Below are 14,165 nucleotides of genomic sequence, written 5' to 3'. Positions count from 1 at the left end.
ATATATCAAATCCAATTGTAGTGGAAATCTGAGCCTATCAGCATGCCTACCTGTTATATATCAAAACCAATTGCAGTGGAAATCTGTGCCTGCCAGCATGCCTCTGAAAGAGGCCTCCATTAAGTAGCCGACGAGCTATAATTGTTATTGATCCTATCCAAGTTTGGTTGACAGAGCATTCTATAAGAGAGAGAGAGAGAGAGAGAGAGAGAGAGAGAGATGTGCCTGTCAGCATGCCTCTGAAAGAGGCCTCCATTAAGTAGCTAACGAGCTACAATGGTTATTGATCCTGCTTCCCAAGTTTGGTCGACAGAGCATTTTATAAGAGAGAGAGAGAGAGAGAGAGATCTAATTTATAATAATTAGCGAGAATGACCTTTCCAACTCCAACATGCAGCAAAGCATGCGGAAGTTCATCTTTTTGCCAGAATGTTTTTTCATAATCATAAAAAGATGGCAATAAAATATACAGACTGTTTCACAACCAAATCTTCTATTGCCTTTCATAATTAGTAGATTACAGTAGATCTCAGCTAGCTAAGACGCTAAACTTATTATTGCAGCTACAAAAAACACTAGCTAAACAAGACACAGAACATACGAGAAAGGAAGGGAAAAACAGAAAAAGAAAAAAGGGCTAAGATTATGCTTATCTTTAGGTAAATTAGATCCATTCTTTTGGGTTGATGCAAGCATCTAATAGCTTCCACTCTTCACTCCCCTCTTCAGGTTTCTGTATGACCACAATGAAACAACCTATCGCTGTCAGCTCATAATTTTCACCTCTTAGTCTGACACAACATATGCAGATAGTCTTGCACACTTACATGGTCATATTCCCACCGAGCCGTTAGTGGTAGAGAAACAAGAATACTTTCAATTCGACCACCTGTCTTCAGCCCAAATGTAGTACCGCGATCATAAACCTTTACAAAAATCAAGAGAAATGGCAATCAAGGCCTGCTCTTCAACAAATTTTCATGTTACAAAAATTCAGTTTGGATTTTTCTGAGCCAGTTATACCAAGTTAAATTCCACATAGCGACCCCTTCGTAGCTGTTGCCATGCTTTATGGCGTTCAGTAAATGGCATATCTTTTCTTCTCTCTATAATAGGAATGTATGCAGGTACCACAGAATTTGCACACTCTGCAATTTAACAAAAAGTTTGCACATGAATGCAAATTTTAACCCCTGGAAATGAAAGAACATATCTGCTGGTAAAAACAACCTAGATGCATAAGTCTCAATAACCTAAACTAATTACCAGTGGCAAAGGAAAGAAGCATCTCTTGATCATAGTCATTTAGATCATCAAAAAATATTCCCCCAAGTCCTCGCCTCTCGCCTCGATGCTGCATAATGGTATTGTTAATAAACATATAGGCCAATAACTTAAGCAAAATCTGGAAAAATACTTAAGCAACATGTTATCTAGAACGATTTTGGAGGAAACAAGAACCTAAAAAACAACTGTGAACAACAACAATAAGCCTTAGTCATAAGCTAGTTAGAGTTGGCTAAATGTATCTATTTTTTACATTCCACTTGGTTTTGCATTAATTCTTCAGTAAGACCTATCTAATCTTTCTTAATCACTTTTCCCATGTCCTCTAGGGTGTTCCTCTCCCGTTGCTAGTCTTCTCCACTTAACTTAAAGATGCTCTATTTGCCTTAGAGAGGCATCCTACAGTCTACAACACACATGAAGAACATTACCATAGGGTATACTTCACTAACAAGGTAAACCAAGTAGTTCCAGATCATCATTCCTGCCTAGTTTTAAAGGTACAAGATCAACTTGCATTTTAACACTGAAAAGGGGCAGCCTATTTCCCCGTCACATTTCTCACCTATACAAGTGCATTTTGAAACCAGTCTGTTATTGGTTATATAAAAGCATTCATGGACCTCACATAATTTCAACACTATTTTCCCAAAAAAGAAAAGGAAAAAAGATTCAGCCAAGCGGACTGGTTTATTACAATATTTTTCATTCTATATATTTCAGACATGTGTAGATTACAATAGAAAGCAAGAAACATCACAGCATCTTCAGACATAAAAGGCAAGATAATTATAGGTTTTCCATTTTCCTTCCCCCATTGTTTTATCTGGGAATGTACGTGTTGTGGACTTGTGGTAACAGTTGTAGGAAGGAACAACTGATGTAATAGGGGCATTGATAAGATAAATTTAGAATCCAGAGTACTATAAACAAGTATGATAAACATGTGAAACAAAATGCCTAATGGCCTACCTTAATATAGAAGTAGTCATCACACCACTTTTTGAACCGGGGATAAAAAGCAGGATCAAATTTGTCACATGCTTTTTTTTGAATCTACAACATACAATATAAACATTTGTCAAATGAAAATAAAAAAATAGAAGAAATATCTCCACAACTACAGACCCTTCAGTAAAAGCTGCCCTACTAACAAAAACTGGAGTTGCGGATGTAAAATGGGCAACTATTACTTCCAAGTGGATGGAAAATTAAATTTGAGGAAATATCCTTTTAAAGAAAAATGGCATTTTCTATCTTTTACCATTTTGCTCTCGAGAAAAGAACCACAAAATATGAAAAACGAAACAATTAAACTCCAAATATAAATCATAAATGAAAGACTACATTTCACTAGAGCTTTTTAAAAATGAAAAAACAGAACCAGCATATCAATTTGAGAATTTACAGAATGGAAATGCTTGACATCCTCATCAAAGATGTAAGCAGGAGTCAAATCAGTCCCACCACCAAACCACCATTGCCTAGGTGCTCCAGGAGAATCTGCGTATCATGACAAAAAGACATCAGGCAACTTCAGTACGTCATTTCCATAGCCAGTCGATCATGCTGATGATGGTTTTGTCAAGGCATTTTGAAATCATCAATTAATATCACGCATGAAAAGATCTCAGGTGGAAACATAATGGGCATACACTATTTTTGCTTATAGGGTTTGGCAATCGTCAAAAAGAAAAAGATGTAAAAGAAAGATATACTATAAGTTTAAAGTGTAACAATGGAAATTGTAAGTCAAGTGCTCTGGTTTCCGGATTTTGATTCTGGCAAATCCAAGCATTATACAATTAGAAATGCAGTTGTATATATAGAAGACACAATCAGTCTGTGAAGATAACGTATGGTTCGTTTAAGAGTTTATTGTTGCAACACGCGCATACTTACCTTTGGGAGCATCGGTTTCGAAATAACGATAATTAAAATGCAACGTTGGGGCGAAAGGGTTCTTTGGATGCAATACCTGCAAAAGAATAGAAGTTAATTGGTGACAGTGTGAAATAATAATAAGAATAAATGATAGAATGGTAATCGAAATGAAGAAGTTACAGAGCTGATCCCAGCAGCGAAAAATGGAATAGGTCCAGGCTTTTGATCAGCAGAAGCAGCCTTAGCAGCCCGGTAAGCTTCGGGGGGCATCACTCCGTAGACGACAGACACATTGACTCCAGCCTTCTCCCAAACAGCGCCGTCTTGTAAGACCCTGCTGATGCCTCCGCCACCTCCCGGTCTGGACCAGACATCCTCCTTGAACTTTCCACCTTTATCGACAGCCTCTATGGCATGACACACGCTGTCCTGGGCTTCTCTTATCATCTTCTCGAAGCGGGCTCGCACATCTCCTCCTTCAGTTTCACGGAGAAATGTATCCGGGCGCTCGGTTTCGGGAGTTTCCTTCTCGATAGAAACGGCAGATCGTATCATGAGAGAGGATTGATTGTGGAATTTAAGGCAAGAAGAAAAAGGAAATGGGAGTTGTTTGGGATTAAAATTGCCAGAGAGTTTGCCCAGAAAACAAGTAGATGTAGAAGTAGAAGAAGGTGAGGAAAGTGGGAAGAAGGGAAAGGTTAAAGAAGATGACAAGGCTGCGTGAGGCATTTGGTTTCGCAATCAATTTCTCAATGTCAAATGTTTGTATTTCTTCGACTATGTCCCAGGTGGGAGTCCCCCTCGCTCATATAGAGAAGGAACAATGAAAAGCTCTTGTTCGTGTTGGAAGCAGATAAGGATCCCCTTTATCCCCCGGTTTTTGACCGCTTGCTTCTCCTGCTAACAACTACTAGTATTAGTCTATTACTTACTGTACTATCTGCCGCGCCCACTGAGTCTGTATATCGCCGTAAGAATCCCATGGGACACCATTCCCCTCCTTCGGTCAAATACAACTGCACAAATCGTTAACCCTTAATTTCTACTTCCTAATGTTGGGTCTAATACCGTCCTTTGCATTAAAAAGAACAAAAAAAAAAAAAAAAAAAAAAAAATTATACTTCGTGCCCCGTAATTTTTGCATTTGTCTTCGACTAATAATTTTACTTGACAGTTTTTGCGCTGTGCGCCCGGTATATAGTATATTTATTTTTTAGACTTAAAATATGTGTAACGAATAAATTACTAAAAATTTAAAGTATATATAATATATGGGTAATATGATTCGAATATATCAAGTGAAATTAAAAATTTTTATTCTAATTGAGCTGTTCATATAATAAATTTAAAAGGAAAAAGCATGTTAATACATTATTTATATGTGGTCATTGAAATAGAGAAAACATATTAGTGTATAAATAAAAATCTATATCCCTTTAAGTAATAACTTGAAGCATATAAACGCATACATAAAAAATTTGAAAATTTATTAATAATTAGATGAAGGCCGCACTTGCACAGTTACATCTGTATTTTTATTATAAAATTAATTTCTCTGCAATTGCTTTATTAAATTTTCCTGTTATATAAAAATTATAATGTCAACAATTATAAAGCATAGTTTTAGTTAGAGTTTGTAATTTAAATATTTAAACATTGTTTCTGATTTTAGGCAATTCTACATAAATAAAGTTCTGTAAAAAATATAAGCAAATAAGTTAGAAGAGCAAAATTAGATAAGAGGTGTATAAAATATTACTTATTTACTGCAATTCACATCTTATATATGTTTTGGTAATAAATTTTTTTATCATATTTATATTTATTTATTCTGATTTTTTATTTTATGGAATATTATTTTAGGTCAATTTATTAACAAATTATCATTTAGAAGGAAAGTAGTTAATAACAAGGCGCACTTTTTATTTTTAAGTATAATAATAAAAGACATATTTAATTTTGAGTGAAAAGAAAAATACTAAAAAGGCAAAAGTCATTGTTTTAAAAACTATAAATTAAAGAGAGACAATTCTAACGAGCGAGACATTAATTTATGACAGTAATAAAACTCATAAAAAATTAATAGAGCTAATACCAAGAGCCATTGTATTTAAAACTTATAAAAAGGCTACAAATTAAAGAGAGATAACTTTTAATAAAAAAAACGCATTTTTAAGAAGCTATAGTTTCTTTTTTTTTTTTATTGAAGATAATATTAGGATTTTATTAAAAAATTTCAAATCATTACAAATATTAGTGGGAGGATATAACCCCTCTTCTGAAGACTGACATAGAATAAAAACTATAGAATTATTATTTGCTGATTTAATAAGAAATTTTAATAAAAAATAGAAGGTAAACTTGAAGAAAACAAATAAATCTTCAAAAGCAGTTGATTAGATGAACTCCCTGAATCTTCTATACATGGCGTAATTATTCATGAATTAGTTTGTCAGGTCCTTGACATGGCTGAATATTGTCTGCTTTGGGCCCTTCCGTACGAGGTCACCCTCACGGTTTTGTTCTTGGGGGAAATGGGAAACTTCCCAGGAGGTCACCCATCCTAGGATTTCCATTAAGCGAGCACGCTTAACCCTGGAGTTCTTCCAACTCTCCAGCCATTTCACCACCAAAACGCGTCCAACCATTCAAGGCATCACCCCTCTTATGTACTGTCTGAACACCCTGTGCGTAGCCGATGTGGGATTCGCCTAAGGTGTAGTGCCCCAAACCTGGGATGTCACATACACCCCCCCTTTAGGGACTCAGCGTCCTCGCTGAGGTTTGCCCCACCATCGGTTTTGTTCTTGGGGAAATGAGAAACTTCCCAGGAGGTCACCCATCCTAGGATTTCCATTAAGCGAGCACGCTTAACCCTGGAGTTCTTCCAACTCTCCAGCCATTTCACCACCAAAACGCGTCCAACCATTCAAGGCATCACCCCTCTTATGTACTGTCTGAACACCCTGTGCGTAGCCGATGTGGGATTCGCCTAAGGTGTAGTGCCCCAAACCTGGGATGTCACATATTCAAAAGCCCACGTAAAGCTAACACATAGGGGCACAAAAAACTCTTCTATGACACTTCCTAATTCCATCAATAAATGGGGTCAAAATCAAGATGAAGTTGCTGGTAAAATTTCCAGCAAACTCTGGTTCATAAACTCATTCCATCCCCTGTTTTCACATCATTTTCAATCCTCTCACTCCACAATAAGCAACATATGATCTCATGAGCAACACTCCACACAATGTTTCATGCAAAGAACATGGGAAATAACAAGAGATATCAAACCTCCACTCCAAAAGCTTGAGCTCTTCTAGCTTCTCTTCTCTACACTCTTGGAACTTCCTTCACCTATCCATAACAATTCTTATACATTACCCACAATATAACTCAAAGAAGTTGAATAACACAAAGCTTCAAGATATACTACTTACTTGTCGCAAATTGAGGTTGCCTTAATGCTTAATTACCACAACTACCATGAAAATGAAAGGAAGGGAAGGGAAGGAGATGAAGAAGATGGAGATAAACATGAAAAATGGGAAAGTGAAAATGATTTTTACGGGTAGGCTATCAAAATAGATGTAAAACTTCCTACATGGCACCTCAATTATGCAAGGTTACAACTTAATACCCAAGCTTGATCTTTTAATGCAATTGAATCCTCTCCTTTATATGCTTTGATCTTTCCTCTCATTCAAATAAGTCCACTTCTAATCTCATTCTACCCCAACCGGGTTTGGTTCAACTCGACTCAACTCGACTCTATGAAATGACTCAACTCGGGAATGTTACATAGTTGCTTATGACGAAAGGATTTGAACCACTCAATCCAATAGAGGAATATACCGCATTACAAAACTCCAAAAGACGAAAATCATCGTATAATTGAAAAGTTCTCCACAAATTGCAATCTATCCAAATAAACCAAACAAATGCAAACAACAAAACAAAACTCCACTTAAAATAGAGAGATCATAAACTCTACACAAGATGGAGATAAAACACAAATAATAGCAGAAATATAAATAACATGAATCAATGCCATAATAGACATAGATATGTAATTTATTTAACAAAAAAAAATAAAAATCTACCTCAAAACTAGAAATACGAGGAGGGACTATCACAAGAGACAGCCCATCTTCGTGTCTACATGCTTAATTTTGTGTTTCAGTAGAGAGAATGGAAGATAACAGTGATAGGGAGAGAGAGGGGGTTACCTCAATTTGGCAATAAAATTTTACTTCCTTAAGTTTAATTATATATAACTGAAAAAAGTCATATTTAATTTTTAATAGGATAGAACACCAGGACCAAGAGCTATTGTGATTGAATTTATATATATATATATATATATATATATATATATATATATATATATATATATATATATAATTTTGAAGCAAAAAATATTTCAAAAGTGCTCATGTGTTACTTTATTCTTTCATCTTTCTATTTTCCATTTTTTTAATAAAGTTTTAACTTTTTTCTTTTTTTACTATGATTTTTCTTTATTTCTAAAAATTTGGTCATTAAAATATTTTTAATTTAGAAATTAATTTTTTTTATGATAATAATCAACGTTTTTTAAATCTTTCTACAGTTTGAAAGGCCATTAAAATATTTTTTAAATTTAAAAATTAATATTCAATTTGTGATAATAACCAACATTTTTTAAATTTAATCTTATTTAGCTATATATTTTCCTTCTATTGTATCCTAATTTTCATTTGTATCTCTACCCCTCCTACTCTTTCCTACTAATGTTCTCATCTGATAATTTTTATGTGTTTTTTTTTACAGGTGGTAGAAAAGAGATGAACATAAAGAGCTCTCCATCAACCTAAATCTTAAATCACTCTCGGATTAAGTTTTCTTTCACTTTCTTTCTTTCCATTCTTTGAATTCTAAATAAGAAACTAAATTTTGTTTATAGGTTTCCTTTTAATCTTTGATCTTCTTTTCTCATTATTTTTTGAACTCTTATTTTCTCATGATTTAATTTCTCATTTTTTCGTCTTCTCTTTCGCTTTGGATAATTGCTTTTTTTTTATTTTCAATTTGCTTTGGAGGGAGTTTTTTTTGGGTTATCAATGTTATTATCATATATTGGATATTAAAATTAATCAATATTTTATAGTATATACAAAATTAATATTATTATCATTTCTCACTTCTAAGGAATTTCTAAAACTACTTAATTATAGTTTTGACATAATTAATAACGTATAAGACAATAAATTACTTCATCTTATAAGAAACCAAATAATTTGATCCAAAAACTCTTAGTTGGGCATTTTATAAAAGGTAATTATTTGCAATTTTTTTAATTAATTTCGTTGTTATTAAAAAAATCATATATTTAAATTGTTTATTATTTAGAATTTATAAAATAATTAATTAAATTTTTTATTTAGATATTGAGTTTTATATAATATATTTATAAATTCATAAATTATATTTTAAAACAAAAAAGAATAAGACCCAATTTTTTTTTTAAATATTAATAAGCACAAGAGTTTCTAAAAATCCTCTTTTGAAATTTTATTTACCGTCTAAAATTATATCTTCAAAATTCTTAAATTTCTTTTTCAATTTTTTAAATAATATATAATTATAATTTTCTTTGCTATAAAAATTTTTATTCTTTAATCTATTTAAATTATATATATTGAAATTAAACTAAAATATTTCTTATTTGGAATTGATAGATATGAATATAATTTTTTTTTATTTTTTATGTTTCATAGAAATAATATTAATAATAATTATATTATATTTTATTGTTAACTAATTAAATTAAAATAATATTTATCTATATATTATCTATATTAATTTATTTGAATCGTAAAAAATTTTATCTATATACTCATTTATGATAAGATACAGTGTTTAAATTGTTTGAATTTTAAATTTTATCTGAAACCTAGATAATTAAATTATATTTTACTAATTAAATTAAAAACAATATTTTTTTATAGATTATCCATATTGAATTATTTGGATCGTAAAATTTTTTCATAAAATATTTTAATTGTTTGAATTGTAAACTTTAACCTTTAACTGAAACCTAAATATTACTACTTCAATTTTTTAATTATTTAAAATAAGTCAATGGCATTATAATTTCTATAACACACCCGTGTGGCACTTAGACTTAGCTTATAATCCAACTATAGAACTTATTTTGCAATGCATATCTAAGGATCCTGCACAATCGTGTGTGGGCTTGAGGCCTTAAGGCATCCTGGACAGCATAGATTGCCTGTACCGAAACCCCACTTCAAGACAGATGCGCAGCCTTTGGCCCTATAGCGTCGAGAGAGCTCCTTCTCTATGGAGACATCAGCCCCTCTTAATAGAATATGATGTTTGCATCCTAGTTCACTAGGGTTCGGTCCCGAATGCCGACCCCGGGGCGGTGGAGAGCATTATGCCGGGTCTCTCCTCTCATAGTCTTAGTCCAAATACCATTTAATATGCTATTTTCGTTTTCAATAACCTTACTTTATTTATAAGGTTATCATGGTATGACACCATGGATAGGGGTGTGTGATAAATTAAAGAAGTGATAATTTTTAATAGATAAACATTTAGTTAAACCATTCACCAAATACATAGACTTCGTGAAGGCTTATGTTTGGAATTAAAAAAATAAAAATTTCAATAGTATGAATTTGAAATTATTTGTCTTAAGGTGCATAAAAATAAGAGTAAAATTTCTTTTTTTTAGAAATATTTTATTTGCACTTTTCTACGGTGTCCCTTAATCGTAATCTGTGTGAATAATTAATATTGCAGTTCATACAATTTTTAACACCTTTGAGAGTGTCCATGGAAAAATTAAAATAAGAAAATTCTAGTTAATCTAAATTATCTAATTATAGGATAAATGAATTTTATACAACTTTGTAGATTGGATATCTAAATTTTTATATTTAGAATAAAAAAATGAATATTTTAATTTTATGAATTTTATTTTCTAAAATTCAACATAACTGAATCAAATTCTACTTCTCTCTCCCTAAAATTATAGTCCTAATTTCCTATTCAGATGCCTAAAACTAATAGTTCTATTTGTATTTTTAGGAATTTTTTAACCTTTTTTTCACAATACCCTTTTATAATAATCTGTGAATAACTAATATTGCTAAATAGGGGAAAACAAATTTTAAGATAATTAATTCTATAATTTTGATATATTTAACCATTCATTTTATTTTAAGAGTCTCAAAAGATGATTAATATATAATTTTTGACATCTTTAATGATATCTATAGAAAAGTAAGAAAAAAAATTATAGTTAAATTAATTTAACTAATTATTCTTAAACTATATAAAAAATATTCGGACTAAATTTAGGAAAAAAAGTGTATTAAAATAAACGGAATTTTCAAATAAATTCAATAGAATTGAACAATGAAAATTTTTATGATAAAATTTACTTATTAGGAGAAATCCAGTTATTTTTTAACTCAAGAATATGAATAATTTTTTTATAAATAAATGTCCTTATATATTAATTTGAATATAATTTTGGATAATTTATATTTTTCGCATACGAAAAAGTGTAGTCGCAGGTACTTCGATCTCCATCAGTTCTGTCTCAAAGGATAGTCACAAGTCACTCTTGCAAAGCAATTCTCTAGTTTGGTAAGGCTTCAACTGTAACAATTCGTATAATTTCTTGTATGAGGAAATTGATACGCAGTCCTAATCATTGTAGAATTCCGAAGAAAAAAAAAAATACTTAAAATTAAAAGCTCCTTTTGCTAATTATGATCGGATTTATTCGTGGAAGTTATGGTTTTATGAGAAGAGAATCGATTCTGTTATTAGCATTAATTGATTTTGATGGGTTCATTCGTTGAATTAAAATTAAAATTATTCAATTTCTCTGTGTTGTGTTGTTCTTCTATTGAATTAGATTCACAAGGAGAGGAATGGAGGCGGGAAGGAGCCCTGCAATGAGAGTCCAGATCTTAGCAGAAGCGGACATAGCAGAGATCCCTTGCCAATATATTCAACCCCCTGAAAATCGACCCGTCATTGTTGGCGATAGTAATGAGAATATTCCGGCGATAGACCTGTTTGGGTTGGATGGAGAGCACAGAAAATCAATTAGGAAGGCAATTGGAGAGGCTTGCAGGGAATGGGGTGCATTCCACGTGATCAACCACGGAGTACCCACTCAATTATTGGACCAGATGAGAAGTTTGAGCTTGTGCTTCTTCAGTGATTATCCATTTCAAGATAAGCTAAAGTACGCATGCGATCCCTCTTCCGCAGCCTCCGAAGGATATGGGAGCAAGATGCTGGTTGATAAAGACAGCGTCTTGGACTGGAGGGACTACTTTGATCACCACACTCTGCCCCTTTCTCGCCGTAATCCTTCTCGCTGGCCTCACTACCCTCCCAATTACAGGTGATTTTCCATTTTTTTTGGACTATTCAACTTTAGTTGGACTTTGAGTTCAAATTCTTTGACTATTTGGTCAATGGCAGAGAAATCGTAGGGAAGTATAGTGATGAGATGAAGGTGCTAGCTCAAAAGCTTCTGGGTCTGATCTCAGAGAGTCTAGGGTTGCCATCATGTTGCATTGAGGATGCAATAGGGGATTTCTATCAGAATATTACCATCAGCTATTACCCTCCATGCCCTCGGCCTGAGCTTACACTTGGTCTCCAGTCCCATTCTGATATGGGTGTTATTACTCTATTGATTCAAGACAACGTTGAGGGTCTTCAGGTTTTCAAAGATTCTCAGTGGGTGACTGTGCACCCTTTATCTGATGCCATTGTTGTCATCCTGTCTGATCAAACTGAGGTACTCCTTTTCCAACCCTCATCATCATCTGAGTGTTTTGGGTATTATTCTTTTCTTGTACTTTCATCTGCTTATCTGCCGCTTCCTAATTGGTTAGCTTTTAGATGTTGAATTCAATTTGAAGAGTTCCTTTGTTTGAATAGAAATTTGTAGATCGCGAGGGGGAATTATCGCTTAAGAGGTGGGAAGTTTACTCTCATAAGAGTATTCTCTGTAATCTGCCAAGTTTTGTATCTCTTTGCTCTATCGTGCCTCTTTTGTTTGATTAGTTGTGGAGTTCTATCCTACAGATTGACAATTTGAGTATGGATTGTTAACTCTAAAAGGGGTTGGAGCTCTGAGGTTGGATTACTTTGGTGGTTAAGATAGATTATGGGGGATTTATGAAAATCCCACGTGAAATCTGTAAAATAATCTATTTTTCGTAGTGTCTTTGAAGATAGGTAATGATTATTTTATTCTTTTTGGGGCATGATATTTGGTGCACTGCTTACACTCTAAAGTGTCATTGTGGCTGAACTTTATGAGTTTGAAAGAGATAATATCCCAGATAAATTCTTGCATGCAATCTTTCTTGGATGATGTTGGTTGGGTTGTATCTTTGGTTAGCTGTGCCCATTATTGACCATTAGAAACCATTTGCACAAGATTACAATGGAGATAAATAATGCATATGATATTTGATGCAGAGCAGAAGGTTTAATTGTGCCTATTTTGAGGTGAAGATGTTAAATGTTGATAGAGGCCACACGGGAATGCAAGAGGAATGTATTTGAGAGAGGAGAAATCTCTCTGGTCTTGTTATGATGCTATGTTTTTTCATTTCAACTTCTATTTATATTGCGCCCCGCATATTACACAGTTTTTTATTGAAGCATGAAGCCTCGAACTGCTTTACAACGTCCTGGCCTGCACTTCAAGCAGAAGTCAATTCCAAATTATGCGTGATGTTCTCTATGCTGATAGCTAGGCAATCTTGTGAATTTTCATCACGGTTTAATCATTTTCTATGAGGAATCGTATTACATTGAAACAAATAGACGGTGACTTTGTTGTTGTGTCTTGCTAATGGGATCATTTTTCTTGCAGATAATAACCAATGGGAAGTATAAGAGTGCTCAACATCGGGCCATAACTAATGCCAGCAGGGCTCGACTTTCAGTCGCAACATTTCATGATCCAGCCAAGACTGTGAAAATATCCCCTATTTCTGAGCTTATCAGCAAATCATGCCCTCCTAGATACCATGAGGTTAATTATGCAGATTATGTGTCATCATGGTACAGAAAAGGGCCACAAGGAAAACGAAACATTGATGCACTTCTGATTAATCATTGACCGTCTACAATGCCTTATGTTTAAGAGGACGCATTAGTGGCTCCCGTTATTTTTCTTTTGTAAATTCAGTTTGTATCAATATACTTTTAATTATTTTTTGTCAATCCGAATGATTGCATAAGATCAATTCTAAAAGTGATTGGATTGGATAGTGGGATTTCTAATGCCTCAGGGGTAACATTTAGCATTGTGTTGTGCTACAGAAATGGTGAACAGAAAAGATATCTAAATCGATTTCCTAATGCCAGCATGTATTCACTTACAGAATGAAGTAGTCAGGGACCACCCTATTTAGTAATTATAGTCAAGTGTTGTTCGCCTAAAATTTACTCGCATGAAGCAGCAAAACGCTGGTGTACTCCTTTTCCATAAATTATCCAGTGAATTATATTACTTTAACCTTGTGGTATTTTAATTTACAAAATTATGTTACTTTAATCTTGTGGCATTTTAATTTTAAGGGAGATTTATTGTATCTTTAAAATTATAAATTTTAATAATGATATACACTTTTTATATTAACAATACATTTTAGAATTTTTAGCTTTTATATGCAAAATATTGATTTGATATGTGGGTATCATAACTTTTAGAATAACAGTTATCACATATTTAATCTAATTTTATAAATTAATGTGTTTAAATAAAATGGTTTTACAAAATTCAAGTGTTTAATAGATATAAAAGTATTTGATAAGTGAGAATGAAAAGAAGGATGTTGCGAAATTAAAATTGGTATAAAAGAAAAATTGATTCTGCATACTTGTGTTACATTGATATATTATAAAAAATAAATCAAAATCTATTTTAATATAGGAAA

The 14,165-nt window shown here is 32.8% G+C and overlaps 2 protein-coding genes across 4 annotated transcripts; one reads left to right on the top strand and one right to left on the bottom strand.

The window, feature by feature from the left end:
* Positions 1–418: 418 nt before the first annotated feature.
* Positions 419–4,116, bottom strand: LOC105649258 (oxygen-dependent coproporphyrinogen-III oxidase, chloroplastic). Its single transcript, XM_012235850.4, has 8 exons — positions 3,352–4,116; positions 3,190–3,265; positions 2,696–2,790; positions 2,260–2,343; positions 1,267–1,354; positions 1,024–1,148; positions 828–926; positions 419–733 (listed from the first exon to the last, which is right to left on the bottom strand). Exons 1-8 carry the CDS (start codon positions 3,898–3,900, stop codon positions 665–667), a joined length of 1,185 nt encoding a protein of 394 aa, XP_012091240.1. The 5' UTR covers positions 3,901–4,116; the 3' UTR covers positions 419–664.
* Positions 4,117–10,680: 6,564 nt separating this feature from the next.
* LOC105649257 (2-oxoglutarate (2OG) and Fe(II)-dependent oxygenase superfamily protein) lies at positions 10,681–13,496 on the top strand. Of its 3 annotated transcripts, none has more exons than XR_016318797.1 (5): positions 10,681–10,833; positions 11,108–11,605; positions 11,686–12,007; positions 12,697–12,977; positions 13,097–13,192. XR_016318797.1 is itself a non-coding variant. In XM_012235849.4 (4 exons), the coding sequence occupies exons 2-4, from the start codon at positions 11,124–11,126 to the stop codon at positions 13,343–13,345; spliced, it is 1,053 nt and encodes a 350-aa protein (XP_012091239.1). In that variant the 5' UTR covers positions 10,681–10,833; positions 11,108–11,123; the 3' UTR covers positions 13,346–13,496. The 3 variants fall into 3 exon arrangements, 1 of the variants encoding a protein (XP_012091239.1); XR_002286190.3 differs by having other exon boundaries at positions 12,697–13,001; XM_012235849.4 differs by lacking the exon at positions 12,697–12,977 and having other exon boundaries at positions 13,097–13,496.
* Positions 13,497–14,165: the final 669 nt, after the last annotated feature.

This window comes from Jatropha curcas, chromosome 11, assembly GCF_041381405.1.
Source record: "Jatropha curcas cultivar XTBG-Jc1 chromosome 11, XTBG_Jcur_1.0, whole genome shotgun sequence".
In the NCBI taxonomy this organism is placed as follows: domain Eukaryota; kingdom Viridiplantae; phylum Streptophyta; class Magnoliopsida; order Malpighiales; family Euphorbiaceae; genus Jatropha; species Jatropha curcas.
The sequence above is the reverse complement of the archived record's forward strand: the minus strand, read 5'-3'. Positions and strand labels throughout refer to the sequence as shown.

Coding starts and splice junctions, on each gene's coding strand:
- LOC105649258 (XM_012235850.4), bottom strand. CDS start 3,900: ATGCCTCACGCAGCCTTGTCATCTTCTTTAACCTTTCCCTTCTTCCCA. Junction 2,344..2,695: donor ATGTCAAGCATTTCCATTCT/GTAAATTCTCAA, acceptor TGTATGTTGTAG/ATTCAAAAAAAAGCATGTGA. Junction 1,355..2,259: donor ATGACTACTTCTATATTAAG/GTAGGCCATTAG, acceptor ACCATTATGCAG/CATCGAGGCGAGAGGCGAGG.
- LOC105649257 (XM_012235849.4), top strand. CDS start 11,124: ATGGAGGCGGGAAGGAGCCCTGCAATGAGAGTCCAGATCTTAGCAGAA. Junction 11,606..11,685: donor CACTACCCTCCCAATTACAG/GTGATTTTCCAT, acceptor GGTCAATGGCAG/AGAAATCGTAGGGAAGTATA. Junction 12,008..13,096: donor TCCTGTCTGATCAAACTGAG/GTACTCCTTTTC, acceptor TTTTTCTTGCAG/ATAATAACCAATGGGAAGTA.